This window comes from Ahaetulla prasina, chromosome 1 (assembly GCF_028640845.1).
Source record: "Ahaetulla prasina isolate Xishuangbanna chromosome 1, ASM2864084v1, whole genome shotgun sequence".
Classification (NCBI taxonomy): domain Eukaryota; kingdom Metazoa; phylum Chordata; class Lepidosauria; order Squamata; family Colubridae; genus Ahaetulla; species Ahaetulla prasina.
The window spans coordinates 191691837-191719661 of NC_080539.1; the positions used below are offsets into that span (position 1 = coordinate 191691837).

At 37.2% G+C, this 27825-nt stretch overlaps 1 protein-coding gene across 1 annotated transcript in view; it reads right to left on the reverse strand.

Moving 5' to 3' along the window:
* Positions 1–8392: 8392 nt before the first annotated feature.
* Positions 8393–27825, reverse strand: part of VWC2L (von Willebrand factor C domain containing 2 like) — a 165946-nt gene continuing 146513 nt past the window's right edge. Inside the window, exon 3 of the mRNA XM_058186095.1 lies at positions 8393–9202. Coding sequence (XP_058042078.1) covers positions 9054–9202 — 149 coding nt within the window. The 3' untranslated portion in view covers positions 8393–9053. The remainder of the gene's footprint in view (positions 9203–27825) is intronic.

Sequence of the window (27825 nt, forward strand, 5' to 3'; positions counted from 1 at the left end):
AAATTGGTATTCTCTTCTCAGGTCTCTCACTCTTCTTGGGATTTGTTGCAGTACCACCACTTCTCTCCCTTTCTGTTTTATTTGCAATATCTCTGTTCTCAAAGTTTTCTTCATAAATCTGACATGAATTTCTCTGGGTAAATTATTTCTCATCGCATATCTTGTATACACTCTATATGTATCATCAATTCCATTTAGAATTATTTCTTTACTTTCTTCCATCACTACTGCTAATATCTCTGCTATCTTCTCTGGTAGATTTTTTCCCTTTTCCTCCTCAATATTCTGGAATCTTAAATAATAGTCAGCCTTGTCCATTTTGAGGGTTATAATTGTTTTTTCCTGATATCAGTGTTTGTGAGTCTACAGTCCATCTTTTCCACTTTTTTCTCCATTACCTCTGCTTTTTCTTCCATTAGTTGCAATCGTTGTTCATTTTTTCCTATTATATCTTTAACTTCTTTCAATTCTCCCTCCATTTTTTCTAGTCCTTTCTTAAGATCTTCATGTATGTTCTGTAACATATTTTTAAAATCCATATTAATTTTCTCTTGTTGTAATGTAGATTCTGTTGTCTTTGTTGGTATTGATGGTGATGATAAATGTTGTGTTGCTTTCTTTCCCTTATCGATCTTGTCTTTTCAACTTGCCACACTCAATTTGTAATCCAAATAGTTCAATTCTTGACTTTCAACTATTTTTGTGTTTAAATTCCAAGTTCAGATTCCAAAACTGCTCTCGAAACCCTCCAACTCTTCAGGTTCTTGAGACCTTAATCCACTTATGTTTATCTAAAAATATCCAAAGCTAACCAACAACCACCCAAAAAAACCAAAGCAAAGGAAAAAAGAATTAAAAAAGAAAAAGGAAAAAAGGAAAAAAGAAGAAAGCCAAATTGAGACAAAAAATAAAAATTCACTAGTTTCAAAGTTCCAGAATTATCTTCTCCAAAAAGAAAAAAATTGCAAAGAGAAAAATAGAGAAAAACAAAAAAAAAAGAGAAAAAACAAAATCCAAAAGTAAAAATAAAAATTATACCAATCGCAAACACACACAGAAAAAAAGAGAAAAAAAAATTATCCAAAAGGAAAAAGCCAGGGGAAAAAAATCGGAGTTTCCAGTTCTAATGGTAGTTATTAAGCAAGACTACCTATACAAGGCAAAGTAGGAAACATCTGGGGGGGAGTAGTAATTCAAAATTTACTACATTTCAGACCAGAAACCTTCCATTTAAAAGGCAAGGAAGTCACACAAAGAAGGCCAAGTCCAGTTTTCTCCTTCCAGAATGTGGGATACAAAATAATGGAATGAAGTCTCCACACATATAAGCATTATGAATCTAATATCATTCAGGTAACAAAAACAGAAGTGGGTAGAGAACAATAAAGGGAGGGTGAATAGTAATAAAAGTGCAGCTTCTTGTGTAGAAAATATAAAAAAAAATAAGTAAAGGTTGAGTAAGTTTGACTCTTAATACAAAATGGAAATGTCCATGCACTTTTCTTCACATGATATGAAAGTAATGAAAGTAATGAAAGCTGCTGACTTCTTCCTGGAAATACATCTTTGAGTTTACTTACAGTTTGAATAATATGTCCCATGAAGGAATAAGTCTCAGTTAAACATATGAATATCTTCATAAGAAAATAAGGAATGAATATATGTGCATGTGTAAAAGTTCTTAGGAAAGCCAACCAATTTTCATAGCTTTATTTAGCTTTAGTTGAATAGTATAACTGTATACTGTTGACCCCACACCACATACTATTGGAGCAGCCAAGTGTCAAGGCAGAAAAGCAGTTATATATACATGCAATAGCAATAGTACTTAGACTTATATACTGCTTCACAGTGCTTTGCAGCCCTCTCTAAGCAGTTTACAGAGTGAGCATATTGCCCCGAACAATCTGGGTCCTCATTTTACCTACCTTGGAAGAATGGAAGACTGAGTCAACCTTGAGCCTGGGGAGATTTGAACTGCCAAACTGCTGGCAGCTGGGGATCAGCAGAAGTAGCCTGCAGTACTGCACTCTAACCACTGCACCACAGTGGCTCATGCAATTGTTTTGGCCAGAGAAAAGAATAGGTTCACAATACCTTACAGCTGGGATAAAAAGATACTGCTTATTCTGCTCTCTGTTGAAGATATACAAAGCCAATGATTTGATGTTATTAAATCTTGCATTCCTTTGCTTATTTTCTTTTTATATATATATAAATTTTAACAATTAAAAAATTTACATTCAATTCTTGCGCATGACTGTGACCATTTACATATCATCCCATTAGTGTTCTCCTATACTCTATATAATTTTACTAAATTAAATTACTAATTTTAATTTCTAATTCTTACTAATTCTACTATCTGTTGTTTTTCCTTTTTTCCTATTTTCAACCCAATTATACCATTTCTCCCATATTACATAAAAGTCTGAATCCATCCGTCTTTTCAGTTCAAGTGCCATTTTGTCAATCCAATATTTTTCTAATTATTAACTCTTCAGAGGGTGTATTTGAGCTTCTCCAACATTGCGCAAATGCCAATCTTGTCACCACTGTCATATGTAAAATGATATATGCTGTTGTTTGTTCATATTTTGTTCTCATCATTCCTAAAAGAAACAGCTCTGGTGTGTATTCTATCTGGATGCCAGTTACTTCCTTTGCTTATTTTCATTTATGGGAATCTGTAATTGTTCTGTGGAAAGAATGAGGGTCTACATACTATAGAAAATATAGTTAGGTTCCTAGGGCTTGAGTTGTTAGGGCATTCCAGATAAGAATAAACACTTTGTATGGTTTTTGGGAAGGAAACTCCAGCTAATTCAGAGAAAAAATCATTGGAGTAATGTATTTCAGACTTGGGGCAAAGCATGAGTTAAGAAAGCTGAAAGCTTTTTAAAGACTTTTTAAGGAAGTTTTGTTTATTAGACAAAGTTTCCTTAATCTCGTCGGAAGAAAATCTTAAAAAATCAGAGGTTATTTCTTTTTCTCTATTTCTCTTCTTCCCACTCTATAAAGAAAAATGTGCATAATCTCAGTTGTAGCACTAGTTTATTTTAATTAGAAAGTAATATGTTTCCCAATGAATAATATTTATGATGTAAAACATTATTCATCAGGCACTATAGTAAGACACTACAGGACTCCAAAAGAGATACCAGTGTCCTTGAGGGGGATTGTTCATAACAGTGAGGACAATTGACCAGTGGAACAACTTGCCTTCAGAACCTTCATCACTGAAGGTTTTTAAGAAAAGGCTGGACCCGTGCATGCGCAACAGAGCTGAACTGGGGTGATGGCTCATGTGCACACAGAGAGGTAGCTGCATGCCACTTCTGGCACGTGTGCCATAGTACGCCATCATGGCACTGGGTTGTGAAGAAGATAAACAGTGCTGGATCACCTACAGTATTTTCCGTAGAGTCCCCCATCATCCAATCAAATTATTTCTGACACTCCCAGAAAGCATACTGTGATTGCTACTAAACATAGCAAAACTATGGCAGATGAATTTTCTGTCTGGCCAAAGAAATGTTCTCTCCACTGAGGACAGTTTGCCATTTAATTCTGCTTTCCAAGGTCATCCCATGTTGTTCATCAGATCCTACTTTCCTACAATAAAGCTTGCTATATAACTGAAGTTGATCTTGTAAACCCTTTTCTTGAGGGGGTATAATCTGTAACCTTGGGAGGGTCTTGCGGCTCTTCACATTCTTTTGGTGAAGGTCCAGGGATCACTGTAATTGTGCACACTAATATAATGCATTGGGTTGCCACTATATCCAAATGTTTTGGTTCTTTACTTAAGTGAGGGTTTTCCCCACAGATGTGAAATTGAAAAGAGAAGCCTACAGATGTAGTGCAAAGAAGAACACAGGAGACATTTGCTGGATAATATTTTATATTTAACAAAATATTTTTAATAATATATTTTTCAAATATTGTTTTCTAGAGTCTTTTTTTACAGTAGCGTGTTTTGTTTTCACTAGTTTTCAGGCACACTATTGTTTAGAAGTGTAAAAAAATCTGACAGATATTCTCTTTATGAAGAACACAGTTCCCCCTGTTTCATTAGCAGTTGAAGTACTGCTAATTAATCTGATCTCCAAGTAAGTAGGGTACAGCACAGCTTTATTTAAAACAGGTAGATCAAATTATATCAACATAATGATCTGGCCCTATGCTATGTCACGTATACGTATGTACAAATTTCTGGAGCCTCATTCTGCACAGGATTGACCTCTATGTAATGGTAGGTACAATTTTCAGATGCACTTGCTTGTGGGAACTTCTTGAGCTCCAGAACTTGAGGTAAGCAATGTTTATTCAGTCCTTCTGGTATTCTAGCAAGCTCCAATCAGTGACCAATGGTTTAGGAGGATAGGAATTTGTAGTCCAGAATACCCAAGGACTGTAGCTAGAAGAAGCAGTGCAAAATGACAGTTAGCTTCTCCATCCATTCTAACAGGATAATTGTTGAATTTTCCTTGTGCCTGTTCATCCAGGGTATGATCTGAAGGCTCATGCTAGTGTCTGTAGTGGAACTAAGCAGATAGTGTCAGTCAGTAACTGAATGGGAGAACACTTGAGGCCACTTTCATTTCCATGCCAGGGAAGCATAATGTGAAAGAAAAATATAAATTATGTCAGAATGATCAGTATACTTGACCAAAATTTGTAAATTGCAACATACCTTTTTGATTAGTTGAAACTATGCTCTCTATGCTTGAGAGTCAGTCATGAGTCAATTTTTCTATAAAGCAAAACATTTATGTACAGACATATGACATAGCTATTATTCATAGCACTTTGAACAACAAAGTCTAGCTGTTACTTATAGTGTAAAAGAACTGGAAATGAGGAATAATACAGAGCTTTCTTACTAGCTCACTACACCTGCCAAACTGATCCAGGGAACATGGAAAAAAGAGAATAACCCTAACCCTTAAGAGCACGGTACAAGACTTTTAATAAAATCAGCTCAGACTATTTTAATTAATAAAATCTAAATGTAGGGAAAATATTAGCATCTTTGGCTTTCATGTGCCACAGAAATGATATAGGACATAAAAGCAAGTGAGATTATCCATGTTTTCCAAATGCAATGAACTTAAAATTCAATACATACAAAACAAACAAACAAGTAAGTAAATAAATAATGCAGCATAACTTCTTTAGACAATTCCATTCAGGTGGGATTAGAATGGTAAAAGGCTTTCCCCATATTAAGCAAAACTTGCAATATATAAAATGTGATAAAAAGGATAGAAGTCAATCTGATTGACATGCTATTGACATGGGATTTTTTGTTTACTTCATAAAGCATTTAATCAGTGTTGTTTACACTAGCATACAGACCTGGTGCACTTACCACGGGACTTTTTTTAAAAAATAAGACTGATAGTTTTTAAAATGTTCAGATTGGTTTGCAAAGTAACAGAAAAAAACTCCCCAGGGTAGTGCAGGGCTTCAGATTTGAAGTGGAAAAGTGCTTGGGTGCACACAGAGACAGTCTCATCAAACCTGTTGACATCTCTTTCAAGCAGCTGCATCATTTCACAGGATCACTTTACTGTGAAAAAGGTAAGTAGATCCCAGAAGTTGATAGAAAGGTCTAGCTCAGGGGTGTCAAACTTGCATTGTCATGTTGTCGTCACATGGCATATCACAACTTTTCCCCCTTTTGCTAAAATGGGTGGGCGTGGCCAGTGCATGAGACATCTGGCCTGCGGGCCATGAATTTGACACCCCTGGTCTGATCTAGATGCTTCTTGGAGGAGAAGAATTTGGAAAAGAGGTACAGCTGATGGGCCATCCAAAGCCAAAAGCTGCCTTTTCCTCCAATAGGAGAAATGTCAAAACTGCATGAGTTCCATTCCTCTGAGAGAGGGAGCCTGAGGGCAAAAGCAGAGCTGATTTATCAGTATTCGGAGGGCCAGACTGAAAGGCCAAGGAAGCAATGGAATGAAGAGAAAGGCCAAATATAGTGCTCATTATTAAGTTCCTTAATAATTTCTGACTGATACGAATAGATAGATCCCAAATCTTGTGAAGCAAGAATACCATTCAAGGATCAGTTCTCTTCAGTGGTGTCGCATTCTTAAAGACTGGACAAGATTTTTCAAAAGTGCCTCTTAGGGGTGAAAGAAAAAGACTGTCCCAAATCACCCAGTGCCTATGGTGGGACTAGAATGTAGGGTCTCCTGCTTTCTAGCCTGATGCCTTAATCACTACATTTACATTTATGGTATTGTAAAATAGTGCCTCCTGCATAAGTGAGAACTTTTTAAATGTTTCCTTTCAAAAGAGTGTTATGTCTCTCCAATTGGGGTTCTAACAAAGCTCCAAAATAGATACTCTAACTCTCGCTGAAGCCTTCATGAAGCTCTACAAATGAGCTTTTGACGTGCAGAAAGACAAATAAATAAAAAACAAATTCTCCTTTCCAAATTATAAGGTTGCAACTTTGAATTCTTTGTAAAAAAATTATGTATAATTAAGTGCCCTTTAAAACAGTTATTACATCCCAGACAAAGACTTTTTGTTAATAAAGATCTTATCTTCAGGTGATAGCTTCCAGCATGTTCTTCTGTACAAAGTTTATTTTGCGTGAATTCAGACTTCTCGACCCCAATAAATTCTCTGAACTACTTCTAGTATGCTTGTCTTTTGATGGATCTTAGCCAATTGTTTTTTCTCTTTTCTCCCAAAGATTCTGGAATTTGTCAATAAAACATAGGCTGCAAAACTTTTTAGCTCTACTTAGCATTGTCGTGGTTTTCAGGTATGTCATTTATTTCTTATTCAAAGATCTGCTTTAGCTTATTTATATTTAGGAGGAAACAAAAACAGAAAATGAATCTGTCATGGAATGGGAAAGTAAGGATATGTCTGAAAAATTATACCTAAATAATTTACTAATCTGCATTCATGAATTCTTGAACACGACTGCCAACCATTGTTCAAATTAGTTTATTAAAGAAGAGTTGCCTGATATGATGTTAGATGAACAGAGCAAGTGCAGATCCCTCTTGTGTCAGAGTATTGTTGCTTTGGAGCTTTCTATTAGTTTGAGAAGAAACCAAATCAGCTTGTTCATATCATAAGGCACTGCTCTATCTCAGTGCTTCTATATCAAGGGCATTAAAACACAGAAAAAAGCTTATGGATGAGAATCCACAATGCTTGAGGTAACATGCTACTCAAAACTTACATGGAATTTGGTGTTTACTTTTATTTGATACAGTCTTATGGTCAAATTATATAAAAAGTGAGGGAGTCACAACTGGACTTTCCACATGACTAAAAATAAATGGCAACTATGAGGATGAGAATAAATCAAAACCAAAGGAGAAGATCACAATTCAAAGTCGCCATTGCCACAATTTATTTTAATTGATAAAATGTGGAAGTTCAAGCTTAATTTCCACCCATTTCCATCCATTACTGCTTTCATAATTAAGTAGCTATTAATTTCACCTTTTATACTTTTATTCATAGGGTATATTGTCTTGCTTTATTGTTCAATTCTACTTGTATGATTATCTGCATTTTATGTGTGCAGCATAACCTCTTAACATAAAAGTAAGCAATATTTCATTTATTTTAAGTCATATATACATGGAGCCTGGATTTAAAAAGAGGGGGGAGCAGGGACATTGGGGGTATTATGTTATGTTTGGTATGTTAGTCTGCATTTCTGGTGAAACAATATGCAAAAACATATTTCTGTTCCATAGTTAAAATCCTTGCTTACATCTTTTCTAGGGATTTGCAGGTTGCACAAACAGGATGTGTGACTCATTTTGCCTACCCAATAAAACGGTTGATGGTAGGTGCAAAAATTCATTACATAATACATATTTCTGGGACTTTGGTGTTTCATTGTTTTCCAGTTAATACAATTTTCTCTCCATGGAACTTATTTATATTAAGTCTAAAGGGATTGTTTAGGAAATAATCTCAATCTTTTCCAAGAAATTGCAAAATTTAAAATAGATTTGGAACATGATGTTTCTTTCATGAGATATTTTATCTAAGAAGAAATGGAACAATAGACAAAATTTGTCCCTATTAATTTAGCCCCAAATATATGCACTTGTAAGCTCAAGCAAGGAGGATTTCTTCATTGGGGTTAGAAATGAACACTGAAAAGAAAAATGAAAAACACAAATTTAATTCAGGAAACTTGCACAGTTAATTTTCTTTGGGCTCTTGAGCCAAAAAAATGGGATTACATTGTATCTTGATTTCCAGACATCCTGGTGAAATAAATCTTTTGTGTGATTCCTACACCCCATCCAATTTATAGGAATGTTATTCAGCATTAAATGTTTTAAAATATATTTGTGCTGATAGTTAACACTTGGATAGTTATGAATTGCAACTCTATGTCAGATGATTTCTTCCAGTAGAGATGTACATATTATCTCTTAAGAACCAGTTGATTTCTACATTCATGCTGAGATTATTCAAAGATGGAGAGAGAGTGCAAAGAGGGCAGTAATTGTCACTAAAATTAACCTGAATAGGCATATTTAGTCTGATGGTGAATCTCTAGGAAGCTGCAGTTTCTTTCCTCCTTGCCTAAAACCAAAGAGGTGGGAAAAATGATAATGCAACAGACTGACACTGGTATATCTTGTTGAGTGATGATCTTAAGAGTTTGATTTTCTTAGGCTGTATAATCTCTTTCATGAATATTGACTACTTACACTGGTTGGCTTAGCTTGTTTTCTATCGAAATTAGAGCATACATTTTTATTTTCAATTATCCCCACGGGGTGGAGAAAACATAAACCATCACCAGAAGAAGCTCTGTAGAACATTCCATTCCTAAGCTAATTTACCAACCTGCATTGCTTGCTATAATGTCAAGCTACATAGATTTTTTTTTTCAGAGAGGAAAAGAGAGGAAGAGAACAAGCTCACAGGTAAAATTGTCTTATTTAACCCTAAAAGAGTTTGCTGGTGACTCAACTGCAGCTGTCAGATTCAGCTTGGGAAGCTGTCACAATGGGTGTGCAAACATCATTGCTGGGAGCTTTGCCCTATGCAGTCGGCTTGCCTTGGCATTCACGTTTGGAGCACTGGGCAGGTTTCCACCAGTCCCCATGATGGCAGTGACAGATGTTACACTCATCCACTTTGACTTCGATGCCAGCCGGAATGATGGTGGTTCCTGCAAAGCAGTTTGGACCTGCAAATGTATATACATAAGTAGATTAAATGGTTAACAAGATTGGAGAACATAGGCTTGATTACATCGGGCATAGTCCAGCCAAAATTAACATTTTTAATTCCACTGCAGCCATCAGAAAGATTGAAACCCAGATTTAAAACAGCTTTACTTATGTTATTGTCCATGAACTTTGTCCTCTTTTACTGAAAACAGAAATACTGTCAGTTAAATACTGTATTCTTGTTGCAACATACAGAGAAAAATCATAATTTCATTCAATGTACAAAGACCAATGTCTTAATAAAAATGGAAAAAAACAGAAAAATCAACATATGATATTTTGAAATATTTTCAAAGCTGTTTCATACCTATAGATGATTCAAACAGCAATCCTTTTTCACCCTCCATTTTGGTATCCTCAGTACCTAACAGACACTGACCTAAATACCTTAATGCCCAGAGTATTGATGGGCTCTGGTGAACTTTTATTTATTTGAATATCCTTTTTCCCTGTCTATTTTTATGTTTGCAGAGGAAAACACAAATATATTTATTGCATATAAGGAGAAGGAAAGATGGCATAAGGGGTAGCATCTGTTGTAAGGAGCTCCCTCTGAAGCCTTTCTTGTTTCAATTTTTTAACAAGCTCTTTTATTTTATCCCATATTACTCTATACTTTCATCTCCTTTACTCTCCTGCTGGAGACTGATAATTTTATTATTTTTACTAGAGACTGTATTTTTATCATTTCTGCCATGGGGAAAAGGAAGAAGAGGCAGTGGGATTAGTCTCCACTTTATCCCTTTATTGCTTGATAAAACATCACTCCACATAGAAAATGCAAGTAAAAGAAATAAAAGTGGTTTTGTTATTCCTCTTTCAGACAAGAGGAAGCAAGCTGTAGCCAAAATCCTGTTGAATTACAAACTCAGGAGCTGAACTGAGTTATAAGAAGCGGCCACTCAATACTTTTAACCAGAGATAAGCTCCCCCTCTGAGCATTGATAGTATTCTGAGTTGCCAACCAGCAAAATCACTCATCCAACTAGTCACCACCTCCCTCAAAATTCTCTGGAGCTCATGCAACAGCAAGGCTGTGATGAAGGTGGAGAAGTGTCAAACCAACATGTCTTTTTTTTTGACACTGAAAGAATTTTGGAGAATATTATATGCATACTTTTACTTATACTTTTACTTATATATACTTTTTCTCTCATGATGAGTTATTTTTATGTTGATGATTGTATATACTGTTGTGACAAAAAAAAAATCACTTTAGTGGAATGACTGAAAACTCCTGGGCTTCAACCCAAAATTCCAATCCCTTCAAACCATTCCCACTAATTTTAAATGCAAAGGTTCCAACCAGAATAGAGCAACATATGGAGACATTATGGAGATTCTCTCCAATTTTGACTTTATAGCACTCCAAGAATCTTCAATGAATGAATGAATGAATGAATGAGCTGGGAGCGGCCTTGGAGGTCTTTTAGTCCAGCCCCCTGCTCTAGCAGACAAACATATACTATTTCAGATAAGTGACTGTCTAGGCTCATCCAGTGTTAAAAACATCCAGTGATGGAGCGCCCAAAATTTCTGGAGCAAGTTGTTCCACCGTTAATTGTCCTCATGATTAGGAAATTTATCCTTAATTCCAGATTGCTTCTCCGTTTGGTTAGTTTCCAACCATTGTTTCTTGTCCTGTCCTCCGGTGCTCTGGAGAATAATTTGACTCCCTCTTCTTTGTGGCAGCCCCTCAAGTACTGGAATACTGCTTTCATGTCACCCCTAATTCTTCTTTTCTTTAGATTATTCAAAGCCAAATCCTGCAGTTCTTCTTCATATGTTTTAGTCTCCAGGCCTTTGGTCATCTCAGTTGCTCTTCTCTGAACTTTTTCCAAGTCTCAACATCTTTTTTGTAGTAGGGAAATTGGTTGCATTATTCCAGGTGTGGTCTTACTAGGGCTTTATAAAGCAGTACTAATACGTGATCTTGATTCTATGCATCTGTTTATACAACCCAGGATTATATTAGCTTTTTTGGCTGCTGCTGCACACTGCTGGCTCATATTCAAGTGATCATCCACTAAGACTCCAAGGTCCCTCTCACAGTTACTATTGACTTGGTTGATTACAAATGAAGAGAAGATTCAATTAGCAGGCTTCAGTTTCTGAAATGTCCCTCCAAAGAAATTTAAGACTAAATGAAGGCATCAGGAGGATTACTATCTTTGCCAAGGACTGGCAAGAACGGGAACTCAAATTCTCCCATTTAGCTGTCAAATATTCTTATAAATTCTCTGTTCTATTGAATATTTATCTTCCACTACTACACACATCTCCTTACTTTTCTCCTAATATGTTGGCAAATCTAGAAAAGACAGTGATAAACTCAAATCACTCTAAAACCACTGTACTTCTAGCAGGAGACTTAAATGTCAGGGCGGGGGCTTCCTTCCAAGATTTTATTCACTTGGGTGTTATTACTGAGGATTATCTAAAAAATGATCCTTCCTGGCTTGCTAGACGCACCAAAAGAAACACCACAGGTTCATAACTGGTCTCCTTGATTTGTAAATATAGTTTCCATATTTTAGGTGGTAAAGAACCAGATTTTATATATTATTTTACATAACATTCAGGAAACTCCACTAGTGCTTTAGATTGCATGTGTTACACAAACAAGACTGAATGGTTTTCAGACATCCAAGCCCATGTGAGGGAGGATAATGACCATCATCACAATCCATTTTTAAGACAGATATGATATTAGGTTATACATACCCCATGATAGGATATTAGCTAACCAAGAAGTGAGATATAATAGAAAGCTTAATTGGGTCAAGATTGAGGCATTGCATATACAGGCCAAGACTTGGAGAAAACTCAATTTCATACCTTTTTCCTTCAGGTAAAATCTTGACACCGCCCCCCCCCCCATATGCAAATCTCATGTTGTTCAGTGAGAAAATTTTATTAGACAAACTTCCTACTAGAAACCATCAGCAAATAAGTTCAAATTGATTTGATTCTGATTGTTTATGTAGAAGAAAGTTATTGAGGGCAGCAAATGTGCCAGGGCTTGGAACACCCTACTTGAAAAAAATGTTAAAAACTAGGCATAACTACAAGGAACTCATAGGCTTTCAAAAAGTCTTCTATAGAGTTAAAACATGGTCAGATCTGGAAGTTTCAACGAAAGGGACAAATTAAATCTTCTTCTGGAATATGGTATCAGGTTTATTGAAGGAACATAAATTTCAATTTGATATTGAAGAGGTAAAAGGGTGGTGATTTTAAACAGATTAAGGAATAGGAGAAATAAAACTCCCCTGATTTCAATTTTCCTAACCAACATACGCTCATTTGCTAATAAGATGGACGAAATACTCCTTTTAAACAGATACAATTCTGACTTTTACAATTCAGCAACCCTATGCTTCTCTGAAACCTGGTTAAATGAATCCATTGATGATAGCAGCCTGTGTATCCCAGGGTTTCAGATTCAATGATCAGACAGAATTGCAGAAACATCTGGTAAAAAGAAGGGAGGAGGCTTATGCTTATATATCAACAACAGCTGGTCTCAGGATATAACTATTATATATATATATATATATATATATATATATATATATATATATATATGTATGTATGTATGTATGTATGTATGTATGTATGTATATATATATGTATGTATATGTATATTTATTTATTTATTCTGTGATGAAAACTTAGAGATATTAATTATCAACTGCAAACCATCTATAGTCATGAAAACCTTTGAAAGGCTAGTGCTTTCCTACTTGAAAACCATCACGGATCCGCTGTTAGACCCCTTGCAATTTGCATACCGAGCAAATAGATCAACAGATGATGCTGTTAACATGGCTCTGCACTAAAAAAGGACAACAAAGAATGCTCTTTCTGTGCCAACTCAGTAAGCTTAAACTGCCCAAGGAGCTGCTGATTCAGTTCTACAGAGGAATTATTGAGTCTGTCATTTGCACCTCTATAACTGTCTGGTTTGGTTCTGCAACCCAACAAGAAAGACACAGACTTCAGAGGATCATTAGAACTGCAGAAAAAAATAATTGCTACCAACCTGCCTTCCATTGAGGACCTGTATACTGCACGAATCAAGAAGAGGGCTTTGAAAATATTTACAGATCCCTCACATCTTGGACATAAACTGTTTCAACTCCTACCCTCAAAACGACGCTATAGAGCACTGCACACCAGAACAACAAGACACAAGAACAGTTTTTCCCCGAAGGCCATCACTCTGCTAAACAAATAATTCCAAAACTGTCAAACTATTTACTAAATCTGCACTACTATTAATCTCCTCATCGTTCCCATCACCAATCTCTTTCCACTTATGACTGTATGACTGTAACTTTGTTGCTGGCAATCTTTATGATTTATATTGATATATTGACCATAATTTGTGTTGTAAATGTTGTACCTTGATGAACGTATCTTTTCTTTTATGTACACTGAGAGCATATGCACCAAGACAAATTCCTTGTGTGTCCAATCACACTTGGCCAATAAAAATTCTATTCTATTCTATTCTATTCTATTCTATTCTATTCTATTCTATTCTATTCTATTCTATTCTATTCTATTCTTCGCCTCGTGAATTTTCCTCATTTCTTCTAATTGCTGTTTATGACCCACTACAAGCCTGTGTAAACAAGGCATGAACTCTAGCTGATCAAATTATGTAGACTGAAGCCAAATACTCCAATTCACTGGCCATTATTTTGGGAGATCTAAACAAGGCAAACTTATGGAAAGAGCTACCAAAATACTTTCAGCATGTCAATTGTCCCACTAGAGGCAAGAATACTTTAGACCATTGCTACACAACACTAAAAGATGCTTATCAGTCTTTACCACGAACAGCTGTAAGACATTCTGATCATTGTATGATTCACCTTGTACCTGCTTACAGGCAAAGACTTAAAAACCACAAAACCAACAATTAAATCAGTGAAGACCTGGACGGAGGAGGCAAAGTTAAAGCTACAGGCCTGCCTTGACTGCACTGATTGGAATGTTTTTGAACGTACCTCTGCAGACTTAGATGAACTCACAGAGACTGTAACATCATATGTCAACTTCTGTGAAGATTTATGTGTACCCACCAGGAACTTGTGAATATACAGTAACAACAAACCTTAGTTCACAACTAAACTTAAGCAGCTACGTCGTTTCAAAAAGGAAGCCTATAGAAAAGGGGATAAAATGCTGTACAATCAGGCCAGAAATGTATTAACAAGGGAGATCGGAGCAGCAAAAAGAAGCTACTCTGAACAGACTACTCTGAATAGAATACTCTGAATAGAATACTCTGAATAGAGTAGCTTCAGCTAAAGAATCAGTTCTCAACAAATGAACCAGCAAACATGTGGAAAACTCTTAAAAATATCACCGGCTATGGCAAACCTCCTTCCCAGGCTGAAGGAATCAACAACTGGCAGATGACCTGAATGTGTTTTACTGCAGGTTTGAAGGAAACTAACTAGAGCCACCTATCTCCACAACCCCCATCTCAGACACACCAACAACAGCCAAGCCTCCTACAACTGACCCCATTTCATTGGGTTCATAACCCCTAGTGATCAGAAAAGGAAGTGCAAGACCTATTTCACAGACAAAAGCCAGGAAAAGCTCCAGACCCAGACAAGATAACTCCTTCTTGCTTAAAAATCTGTGCTGACCAATTGGCCCCCATCTTTACCCAAATCTTCAATAAATCTCTAGAGATGTGCTATGTTCCTTGCTTCAAATGCTCTACTATCATCCCAGTGCCGAAGAAGCCCACCATCAAGGAACTGAATGACTACAGACCAGTTGCTCTAACATCTGTAGTCATGAAAACCTTTGAAAGGCTAGTGCTGTCACACTTGAAAACCATCATGGAGCTGCTGTTAGACCCCTTGCAATTTGCATACTAAGCAAATAGATCAACAGATGATGCTGTTAATATTCTCCCCTCTACCAGGAGCTCACCTATAAAACATGAACAGAATGTTAATCATTTTCAGTGGGCCCCAGTTTATGTGGATATTGTTTATGGAACCTCCTTAACATTTTAGGAGCGTCAGTATTATGTTCCTTCACCCAGGACGATACCCCTTCCATCTGACAAGATATTTTAGTCTTCCCTTTGTCACCTTTGAATCAAGAATCTCAGCTATTTCATACCAGTCCCCTGTTATCGGTCGAAGGTGGTTTTGTAGCTTCCCCCTCCGCTACAGGTTGAAGTAAACTGCTATGGAACACTGGATGTATTTTCCCTAACAGTGGAGTGAGTTTCAGCATAACAGTCACAGGGTTGATAACTTTGATTATCGTAAATGGTCCTAAATATTTAGGCCCTAATTTCTTGCACGGCAGCCTTAGTTTGATAAATTTGGTGGACAAATATACACAATCTCCTACTCGGAAAGGCTTGGGTTCCCTCTTATCCGCTTGTGTTTTTTATTCAGTAGCAGCCTTTTGTAATGCTTGTTTTACATGAGGCCAAACATCTCGGATTTTTTCTGCCCATCCAACTAACAGATGTTTGATCTTGCCCCTGGGGGTCTAATTCTGGTATAGCATTAAATTCTTTCCCCATCACTATTTGGAAAGGGGTGAATCCAGTACTGTGATGGACAGCATTGTTATATGCTACTTCATCAAACGGAATGAGATCGGACCAATCCTATTGTTGATATGTTACATAAGTTCGTAAGTAGTGTTCTACCATCACATTTGCTCTTTCAACAGCTCTGTTAATACTGGGGTGGAATGCTGAACTTAGTCCCTGCAATGAACTAATGAGCCTTATAAAGTTCCTCCAAAAGTGTGCAGTAAACTGCACTCCCCTATCTGATATTATTAGGTTTGGTGCTCCATGTAACCGATAAAAGTGTTGTATGAACATCTGTGCTAACCGCCGTGCTGATGGTAACCCTTTGCAAGGTACAAAATGTGTTTGCTTAGAAAATAGGTCTGCCACAGTCCAGATTACTGTGTAGCCCTGACTCTTCGGGAGGACGACTATGAAATCCATCGCTTTTTCATCCCATGGCCTCCCGGGATTGGCTACTGACTGTAGTAAACCTAGAAGCTTTCTGGGGTGTGGTTTAGTGGTAGCACACGTCCTACACTTCCTAGTATATTCCTTAACGTCTCCATGCAGGCCAGGCCACCAAAATTGCCGTCTTGCCAGATGTAATGTTCTGTCCTCCCTTGCCTCCGTCCGAATGATGGCTTAATTAGTTGTCACTATCAGCTCTGGCAGCAGAATAGCCAGCATCTGCCAAGAGCCTCTGTTATCTTCCACGATGCTGGTGAGTCACCCAGAAACAAACTTCAGCTCTTAATCAGTGGATTTGCCTGTTACAAAGAGACACAGCAGCTCTGGCTGCCTTTTATATCCTGTGGGGTGTGGCTCCATGACTCAGCACTTCCTAGGCCTGCACCACCCTTGCTTCTGTTGTTCCCTCCTCTCCTGCCTACGAAACCAAGCCTGATTGCCGTCAGCTGGGTCTGCAGGCATGGCCTGGGGGGGGGGGGAAGAGTCAGGGGATGGAAGCCTCGTTATCTCTTCCACCTGGCCTGTTTCTGGCTCCTGGAGCTGGGCCAGGCAAGCCGGTGCTCCCGAGGTAAGTCCTGACGGCCTTTCCCCCTCACTGTCCAAGTCACTTTCTGGCAGCAGGCCCGGCTTGGGGGGCGCAGACACAACATGTAATGTTTTAAGGAAGCCAAAATGGCCGGCCAATTTAACATTGTGCCATCTCTGTAAAACAACAAGACGTAATACCTTTGGGATATATAGTTTTTTTTGTTTTGTTTTTTTAATTTGAATTTATATCCCACCCTTCTCCGAAGACTCAGGGTGGCTTACACTGTGTTAAGCAATAGTCTTCATCCATTTGTATATTATATACAAAGTCAACTTTTATTGCCCCCAATCTGGGTCCTCATTTTAGCTACCTTATAAAGGATGGAAGGCTGAGTCAACCTTGGGCCTGGTGGGACTTGAACTTGCAGTAATTGCAAGCAGCTGTGTTAATAACAGACAGACTTAGTATGCTGAGCCACCAGAGGCCCAGTTTATCCCCTTTCCAGGCAAGATCATATTTAAATGATACTAGAGTTTTATTATCCTGTAGCCAGGCATTGATGGCTAGCCCTTGTTGGACTTTATCATACCAAAGATTTTTTTGCTGGGTCTGCTGTATTTGACCAACTGACTGACTAGCCGGTATCATGGCCTGTATCACCTCCTCCCTTTTACTGTTATATTGTGGCATACGCGGCAGCGCATCTGCTAAGAAATTTCTACCTGCAGGTACATACTTTAGTGTGAATTTGAACCTTCTAAAATATTGCGCCCGGCGCACCTGTTTGGGAGATAATTTCCTGGTATTCTGCAATGCTTCTAAATTCCGGTGATCTGTCCAGACTTGAATGGAGTGTCTGCTCCTTCAAGTAAATGTCTTCAAGTGAGGAGGGCCTACCTCACTGCGAATGCCTCTTTTTCCCATATAGCCCATCCTCTTTCAGTGGGAGAAAATTTATGTAAGGTATAGGCACAAGGTTGTAAGACCTTCTGAGTGTTCTGTTGAAGTAAAACAGCCCCTACAGCTACATCACTAGCATCAGCTTGTATAATAAAAAGTAATGATTGATCGGGGTGTTTTAGCACTGGTTCACATGCGAACATTTCTTTCAATTTCTCAAAAGCCCTCTGACATTTTGAGGTCCATTCCAACACTTGCCCTGGTCTTGGCTTCTTCCCAGTTTGTTTAGTCCGTAACAGGTCAGTCAAAGATAAAGTTATCTGGGCAAAGGAAGGAATAAATTGCTGATAGAAATTGGCAAAACCGAGGAAACTTTGTAATTGTTTCCTTTTGGTTGGAGCTGCCATTCTAGTATTGTTTTTACCTTCTTAGGATCCATTCTGATTCCCTCTCCTGAAATACGATATCCCAAATAATCTATCTCTGAACGATGAAATTCACACTTAGATAGTTTTAGGAATAATTTGGCAGCTAATAATTTCTTCAAGACCTGTCGGACTAATTGAGTGTGTTACTCCATATTTTTGGTATATATTAATATAGCATCTAAGTATACCAAAAAAAACCCGGTACAGATGGTCATGCAATACTTCATTAATGACCTTCATAAAGACAGCAGGAACATCCTGAAGGCTGAAGGGCATTACTTGAAATTGGTAACTGTCTAAAGGGCAATTGAACGTTGTTTTCCACTTATCCCCTGGTTGTATACATACCCTGCAGTACGCTTCCCTCAAATCCAATTTTGTGAATGTTTTTCTTGTTGATAGAGTGGATAGTACATTTTTCATTAATGGTAAAGGGTATAGGTCAGCGGTTCTCAACCTGTGGGTCGGGACCCCATTGGGGGTCGAATGACGATTTGCCAGGGGTCGCCTAAGACCATCAGAAATATAGGAAATTAAGGCCTTTTGGATAAGAATTTGGTGGATTATTCAAAATGTATTGAAGAAGAAGATAAAGTTCCTGCCACAATTTTTCCTTTTGGGAATCATAACGGATTGTACAGGGATTGAGACTAAACTGATTCTGAATTTAATAACAGCAGCAAGACTGTTGATTGGACAATATTGGAAGAAAGAAGAGGTACCTACAATAGAAGAATGGATACTGAAAGTCATTAATTTGGCTGAGATGGCTAAAATCTCAGCTTTTTTAAAAGACAATACGCAGGAAAGATATTTAATTGAATGGAAAAAATGGATTGATTATATACAAAACAGATATCAGATTAAGAAATATCAGATTGCCTTTGAATAATTAGAAAGTTATTTTATTTAGTGGGGCGTGGCCATGACCGTGGTGGGGTAAGGACCTTTCCTTCACTTCACAGGGCTTATTAATGAAGATTTATGAGAATTTATGCCGTTTGGAATGCACTGTTACGGATGAAAGTTAATAAATCATGAAGTGAAGTGTTAACAGCCCAGCAGATTGAATTTAAAACTGGTAGGTCATCTGAAACGGCTTGAATTAAGGAGTTTCTACAGCGTGGGATGACCGAGCCGGCCGGCAGACATGATAAGTTGGAATAAATTGCTGTGTTTTGTTTTTCCAATTACAACTATCGTGTTCTGTGTTAAAAAAAATTTTTTTTATTGCTGAGGCTAAGGAGTGAATATTAAGGGCTGAATCTGTTAATGAGAAGAATTTAATTGAAGAGAAACTGACCTTTTGTTGGACTGTTTGGCAGCAAGAGGATTTTACTGGGCGGATAATTTTTTCTTTAGTTTTTTTTTTCTCTTGAGAGCAAATTAATAGCTTGTTTATATTACAGAAAAAAAAAAGGATTCTGTTTCGAAGTTTAAGTTGGTTTCTCTTCCTTTCTGCTTTGCTGACGTGGAGGAAAAATGGTGCTGATTAATGTTAGCTGTGAGGTTCTGTGTTTCTTTGTGGAGTGACTATGAGTCATAAGTTACTGAGAGATTTTCCTTGAAAACTTGAGAGATAACAGTGCAAATAAGCCGCTTCGCTTCAATTAAAAGACTGCCGTCCTTTGATCTTCACTAAGACCCTCTGTAAAATTGGTTTGGAATCCTAGTTTGGGAAAAAAATTTTGGTTTTTTTCAAAATGACTCAACAACTCTCAGAAACGCAGCAACTTGCTGCAGCTTTAAATAAAATTGGGGAAAAAATAGCAGGACTATCAGAGCGTATGGATAATATGACATTGGAACTGACATCCGAAATGAAAAAGTTAAAGCAAGAGATGAATGAAAACTTTGCGAAGTGTAGAGAGGAAATGATAATGATTAAAGATGAAATGGAGCAGATGCATGTACATGAGGCAAAAGTAGATCGGCAAATTGGCAAAATATTTTATAAAAATGAGCAGCAAGATAAGAGAATTTGTCTTTTGGAAGAAGAGATGAGGAAATATAATTTGGTTATCAGAGGAATCTCGGAAGAAAAGGAGGATAAATTGAAACAGCGGGTTTTGAAATGGATTAATGATTTGGATACGCAACTTACGTTTACAATAGCAGACCTGGCAAGTGTTTTTAGAATTGGATATAGAAGGCAAAATGGCTCTAACAGGAATGTGCTTGTCAGGTTCGCAAATCTTGGTGATAAGCTGGAAGTTACGGCCAAGGTGAGAGAGATGGGAGATGCTTTGAAGTTTGAAGGGAAGACTATTCAAGTCTTCCCGGATATATCAAGAGAAGAAAGGGCATGGAGATTTTTTTTAAAACCAATTACAAAAGTTTTGAGAGATAATGGAATTAAATATAATTGGAGGCCACCACAACAATTGAATTTTTTTTATAAAGGAAGGATGCGTACAATCACCCCAGATATAGATGCATTATTATATCTACGGGAGCTTGGATTGATTGAGATGGAGGATTTAATGGAGATAAAAGATCAAATGCTTAAGATGGGTGGAACATACGCGGAAACATCAATCCCAGAAGAAGAAAAAGGGGCTATTGGAGGGCAAGACTCTAAAGGGTTAAAGAGGAAAGAAATATCACCTGTGTTGGTTGAACAGAAGAAAAGTTGTGAGGATACAGCAGGAGAAGAAGCAGATAAGAGTCTTGGAAAATACGAAGCTGAATGTGGGAGAGAATCATCGCTATCTTTTTTTTTGAGTGATGAATTTAAATAGACAGCCCGAAAGAAGTGGCCCGGGCATTGGCACGTCCCCTCTCCCCCATTCTCTTTATAGAGGCGAAACCGATGAGGATGTGGGGGAAGAAGATTGTTTGTACTTTATTGTTTGTCTTGTTTTTTGTGTTTTTTTTGTTTTCTTATTGTTGTTTATATGTTAAATATAGGTTATATGGTAGTTTAATGTTGGGTTGTGGGCACAGAAAGGAAGATGCGGGGATAGGATTAAAAAATTTATATTTTAAATGGGAGTTATAAAAATAATGTCATGGAATGTGAAGGGTACAGGAATCAGATTAAAGAAGAAGATTGGAATTTAAGATTAAAAGGATTTACCAGACATTTTATTTTACAAGAAACCCATCAGAAATCTGAAGATTCAAATAGAATGTATATAAAAGGTATGCAAATATATGAAAAAGCATTTGGAACTTCAAAAGCTAGAGGAGTTGCAACACTGATATCAGATAGGGTGTACTTTGAAAAACATCAGGTAATTTTGGATGAAGATGGAAGATATGTAATAATTGTTGGAAATCTTAATGAGGAAAAAGTGACACTTGTTAATTTATATTTACCGAATGAAAAACAAAGAGAATTTCTTGAAAAAATAACAAAAATTTTGGAGAATGAAAGTGTAGGGAAAGTAATTGTGGCTGGGGATTTTAATTTAATCAGAGATAAAATAGACAGTACTAATCCCACCCGCTGTGGAGGAGCAAATAAAATGGGGATTTTTAAATATGCTTCGAAACGGCGTGGTCGATGTGTAGAGAGAGGTTAAAGGAATTGAGAGAGTATACACTTTTTTTTCTAAGATATACAATACATATTCTAGAATTGATTATATTTTTCTTTCTAAAGATTTGTTGAATAATGTGGATAAGGTAGATGTGGGAATTTTGAAAGATTCTGATCATGCAGAAGTTATGGTGGATTTAGATTTTAATTTTGAGAAAAAAAGAAGCTATTGGAGATATGACGAGAAACTGTATAAAAATGAAAAGGATAAAAAATGGATACTTAAAAAACTGGAGGAAAGTTGGAGATTAAATGATAATGGGGAGGTTAAATTTGAAATTGTTTGGGATGCGATGAAAGCGGTGTTTAGAGGGGAGAGTATTAAATTATCAAGTAGGAAATATAAAAATTATAAAATTAAAATGGAAAGAGATAAAAATCAGATTAAAGAATTGGAAAATCAATTTTTGCTTACTAAAGAAAAAAAAATTCTTCAGGAGCTTAATATGTTAAGAAATAAAATGATAGAAGAAGATACAGAGTTAGTAAAAAGAAATTTGAGATATTTAAATAGGAATTTTTTTGAATTTAGTAATAGAAATTCTAAATTATTGGCAAAGATGGCGAAAAATAAAAGAGAGAAGAGAGAAATTGGAGCTTTGATAGATGACAGTGGTATAAGATGTTATAAAAAATTAGAGAAATGTGAAGTGGTTAGAAATTTTTTTCAGAATCTATATTCAAAGAAACCAATTAATCGGGGAAAATTGCAAAGCTATTTAGAAAAGTATGTGGTGAAAATTGATCAAACATATAAGGAATTGATGGAAGAAGATATAACACAAGATGAGATTAATGGAATAATACAAAAATTAAAATTAGGGAAAGCTCCAGGTGAGGATGGATTACCTGTTGAGTTTTATAAAGAATTTAAAGAATTAATAATACCAAGATTGCAAAAATTATTCAATGGAATATTACATGGTGGAGAAGTACCTTCGTCATGGAATAGAACGGTGATATCCCTAATTCCTAAACCAGATAAAGATTTAGAAAGGATTGAGTCCTATCGGCCCATTTCTTTAATTAATCAGGATGCAAAGATATTTACTGCTATTATAAGTAATAGATTAAATAGATTTATAGATATATAAGCTATAATCAAGTAGGTTTTGTGAAGGGTAGATACATGAGTGATATTGTTAGAAGAGTATTAAATATTATAGATGTAGCTGAATATAATGGTGATAAAATTGGTATAGTATCATTGGATATTTTTAAAGCTTTTGATTCTGTACAATGGGAAACTATTAAAGTAATTGTGGAGGCTTTAGGCTTTGGTAATAAGTTTATACATGTTATTTCAAAATTGTATCAAAAAAGCAGTGCAAGAGTGAAGGTGAATGGAATATTAACTGAAGAGATAAAATTAGAAGCTGGTACGAGACAAGGATGTCCCTTGTCCCCAACATTATTTTTATTGGCTATGGAAATATTGACAAAATGATAGAAAAGATGAAGAATTAGAAGGATATAAGGGTTATAAGATAAATTTGTATGCAGATGATACTTTAATTATTTTGAAAAATGTAGAGAAAGACCTGAAAAAGATATATAAGCATTTGATAGAATTTGAGGAAATGACAGGATTGAAAGTAAATTGGTCAAAGTCAGAATTATTGATGGATAGTAATGGTAATGAGTCTGAGAATATGCAAGAGCAATTTGGGATAAGGATTAAAACATATTGAAATATTTGGGTATAGTGCTTTCACTCAAGGTTAAAGAATTGAAAAAACTTAATTATGATGTGGTGATTAATGAAATTGAGAAGAAGATAGATAAATATAAAATGTTAAAGTTGTCTTGGTTTGGTAGAATTGCAATGTGTAAGATGATGTTGCTGCCCAAGTTCAACTTTTTATTCGAGATGCTACCACTAAATTTGACAGAGAAAGATATTGAAGGATATCAGAAAAACTGGATAAATTTGTAATGGTAGCAAAAGACCTAGATTAGTGAAGAAAATGTGGTATCAAAATCAAAAGGAAGGTGGATTAGGAATCCCCAAATTATTTAATTATTACTGTGCGTATGGTATCCGGATAGTGGTAAAAATATTTAAAGGTGAAGATAACTATTGGAGACTTAGAGTTAAGGGATATAGAAATTTGGATCAAGGTGGTTTTAGATAAAGCAAATTTAAAATGTGTAAGTAGAAGTTATTGGTTAAAGGATTAAGTAAAATGTGGAATAAATTTGTTAAAATTTTAATTCGGATATAATCTTTTGGGGAGACAATTGGAATTTGGCGATTAAAATAATATAAAACGTAATGAAGTGATTAAAGAGGAAAATATAGAAATTATTAGAGATTGGATAAAAGTTATGGAAAATGAAAGGAGGAATAAAGAAATTATTGAAAAATTAGGGTTAAGTTGGTTTGAAAAATACAGATAGAAAATGGACAAAAAACTAAGGAAAATTATTCGATAAATAGATGTGAAACTGAATTTGAATATTTAGTATCTCGGATTATGAAAGATGAAATTGGGCTAAAGGGACTCGTTAGTAGGGTTTATAAGATTATAAATTCTGATGAAAAATTACAAAGAGTGATGAGGACAAATTGGGAAAAAGATCTTAATATTGAAATACCAGAGTCAGATTGGAATGTGAATTGGAAGAGTAGAATTATGAGAACTTTATCTATAAGGATTAAAGAGCACAATTATAAAGTTGTTTGGAAATGGTATTTGACTCAGTAAGATTGTCACAAATGGATAAAAAATTAGTAAAAATGTTGGAGATGTGAGATGGAATTGGGGACTTATGAACATATGTGGTATAAATGTGATAAGGTTAAAAGTTTTGGCAACAATTGAGAAAATGATATTTGAAATGATGGGGAAAGTAATAACATTGAGAGTGGAAACTATATTATTGTTGGTAATTAAGGAAATAGAATTAACAAAATATGAAAAAGAATTGATTAGAATTATGATTATAATAGGTAGAATTATAATAGCTAGATATTGGAAACTAGATGTGATTTTTAGAATAGAAGAGTGGAATTCTGAAATGTGGAAATTAGCTTTAAATGATAAAATGACATGTGATATTAAAATTAGAAGTGGTGTGTATAAAGAAGATATTTTCTGGAAGACTTGGAAACCATTTGTGGACTTTGCGCTTGCAACATTGGACGCTTCGGTACCTGTACCTCGAGAACGTGGATTTTGGCGATCGTGAGGATATATCCGAAGACCCAAATCTTCCTTTTTTTATGTATAGCACAAGGGTGTAATAATGTATTTTCTTTTTGTTTGTTTGTTGCAAAAAAGTAATAAAAAAAATTTAAAAAAAAAGAAAAAAAAAGAAAGTTATTTTATTTAATGGGGAGGGGGTTGGGAGATGAAAAGCTTTGGATGAGGTTAATTGGATTGGAAGGGAAAATTTTATTCTATGTTTGGTTTATGTATAACAATACCTTGTGATTGACCCGGGAAGCCGGGGGGGGGGAAGGGAGGGGGGAAGGGGTTTTTTTGGGAGGGAGGGGGAAAAAAGGGGCGAAAATGTCTTTGTTTTTTTTTTAAACTTTTTCAATTAAAAAAAAAAAAAGAAATATGGGAAGTATACTTGTGAGTTGAAGAATGGCCCTCCAATGGTTGACTTCACAAGCTGCAGGCTCTTCAAATCGCTAGCCGAATTTGGCTTCAGGCATGATCAATTAAAAAAGAGAGAAATCTTTGCTCTAATGTCTCCCTCTCAAGCCAGCTGCAATCACTCCCAATCGCTAGCCTAATCTGGCTTCAGGTGCGATAAACTTAATAGGGGAGGAGTCTCCGCTTTAATGCCTCCGTCCTCAAGGCAATTGCAAGCAGTTCAGATCGCTAGCCAATATGGCTTCAGGCGCGATAAATTCAAAACGAAAATAATTTTACGGTTGGGGGTCGCCACATCGTGGGGAATTGTATTAAAGGGGTCGCAGCACTATAAAGGTTGAGAACCACTGGTATAGGTTTTCAACACAAACCACATTCAGGCCCCGGAAGTCCACACATAGATGTAAATCTCCATCTTTTTTTTTCCCTAAACAAAATGGGCGCTGCCATGTGAGACCGTCTAGGCTGAATAAACCTTCTAGCTAGGTTTTTATCAATGTATTTCCTTAGTTCCTTGAGTTCTTTAGGGGTCATTGAATACATACGAGGTTTTGGCAACTTAGCTCCAGGTATCAGTTCGATAGCGCAATCTGTTGCACGGTGTGAAGACCTCACACTCCTCTTCACTGAATACTTGTGCCAAATCCTCATATATATTTGGGAACTCCTCCTTTTTTTCACTTTTGGTCTCTTCTTGTATGATACCCCTTTTTCCACTTTCCACCCAGTCCACCGGTGGTTTTGGTCCCAGTGTTAACTTTAGTTTACAATACCCACCTTCCCACCATATAGTCGGTCGTCATTTATCCAACCACATTAACCCTAAAATAATAGGCTCAACCATTTTTTCTACCACTAGAAAATGTTTATGTTCCCAATGATCCCCAATCTCTAACCGGATCAGGTCTATGACATGGGTAGTCGGTGTTCTCCCAAGGATAGATCCTTCCATTTATTTGAATCTAATGGGTGTTTTCAGGCGTTTGATATGTACTGCTAATCCTGATGCTGCTGACCTACTGATTAAGCACCGCATGCACCCTGAATCAATCAGAACTCCATGTTCCAACCCCAATGCAGTGTTTATATTTCAGACAGTTATTGGGATCACAAAGGGACGAATGAGCTGCTTACCATGGGGTCATTGGACTCATCCCCATCACTATCCATTGCGACCACCAGTAGAACTCCACTACCCCCATCCACAGGTGATCTCTCAGGACCTTTCTCAAGACCTTTCCCAGAAGCACTTGAAGTTTTGGGTGTGGTCTGTGTTGCCATCTCATCTGGTTGGTAATGGGCCACAGTCATTCCCTCTGGTTTACTCCGGTGTTTGGTGTCGAAACCCTTGATGTCCGAGGGGGTGGCCAAGGGCATTCCGCTACACGATGGCCCAACTTATTGCAGCAGAAACACCGGAAAGTCGGTCAATGAGATGCAGCCACAGTGACTGGCAAGAAAGGTAGTGCGGTGGTTTCTCTACCATGTGATGTAGTCCTGTCCGTGGTCCTTTGAGTTGGTTGATTAGCACTAACGTATCCCCCCCCAAATTCCCGTAAGCCAATGTCCAGTTCTATTGTCGCCTTAAACCAATCAGCCAGGCGTGCAGGCAATCCTTGGTAAATTCAAGCCTGGCATATGTCCCTATCCAGTCCCCTATGAAACTGGTGGACTAGCAGTCTCTCCAGCCACGTTCTCAATCAGCCTGCCAGGTTCCAAAATTCTTTAATGTATTCTTTTACCAGCCTACCCTTCTGCCTGAGGGAAAATATCTCACCTTCAGCTATTTTGGTGCTTGATTCATCCTCAAACCTTCCGTTCAGTGCCTCCAAAAACATACCTAGATCAGTCAATTCCCTAGCATGGGCACTGTGAAGACTAGCCACCCAATCCACAGCCTCCCCCTGCAATACTGTTGTGACTGCGACTACCATTGCCCATTGCGAGGGATAAAGCCACTCATATAGATCAAAGTGGCTTATGACTTGGTTTAGGAATAAGCTTACTTGATCTGAAGCTCCATTAAATGAGGCCTGAATGGGTGGAGGGCCCCAAACAGGCTGTGGGTGTGGCCACTGCCCCCTGGTGCTTGGCCATAACCCCTGGGCATTTCTCTGCTACCAGCAGTCTCATGGGTTGATTCCATTTGCCTCCTTGTAGGGAGGTCTGTGGTGGTAGGTAGGGCCGTGGTGGCTGTACCTTCCCCCCGCAGTGCTGGAGGTATATCGTGGTCCTACTCCCACCTGGCCAACAGGATGTTGTTCCGAAGACCTAGACCTCCTAGTCTCCTGTTCCAGTCTAAATTTAGGGCTGGCCAGGTGGAATCTTGAATCAGTGCTTGCGCCCCCCAAGTGGCCTCCATGTATCTGAAGAGTCCATCCCCATCGCCCATGGTTGCCAGGATAGGGCATCACGAAAACTGGCCTCCCCAAACCGTTCCCTGAGTGCTTCCATAGCACTAGTCCCAACCCCAGTAGAATAAGTCCAGTCCTGGTTGTCTTCTTCCATCCATCTCCTTTCCCACCATTCCTGGAATGA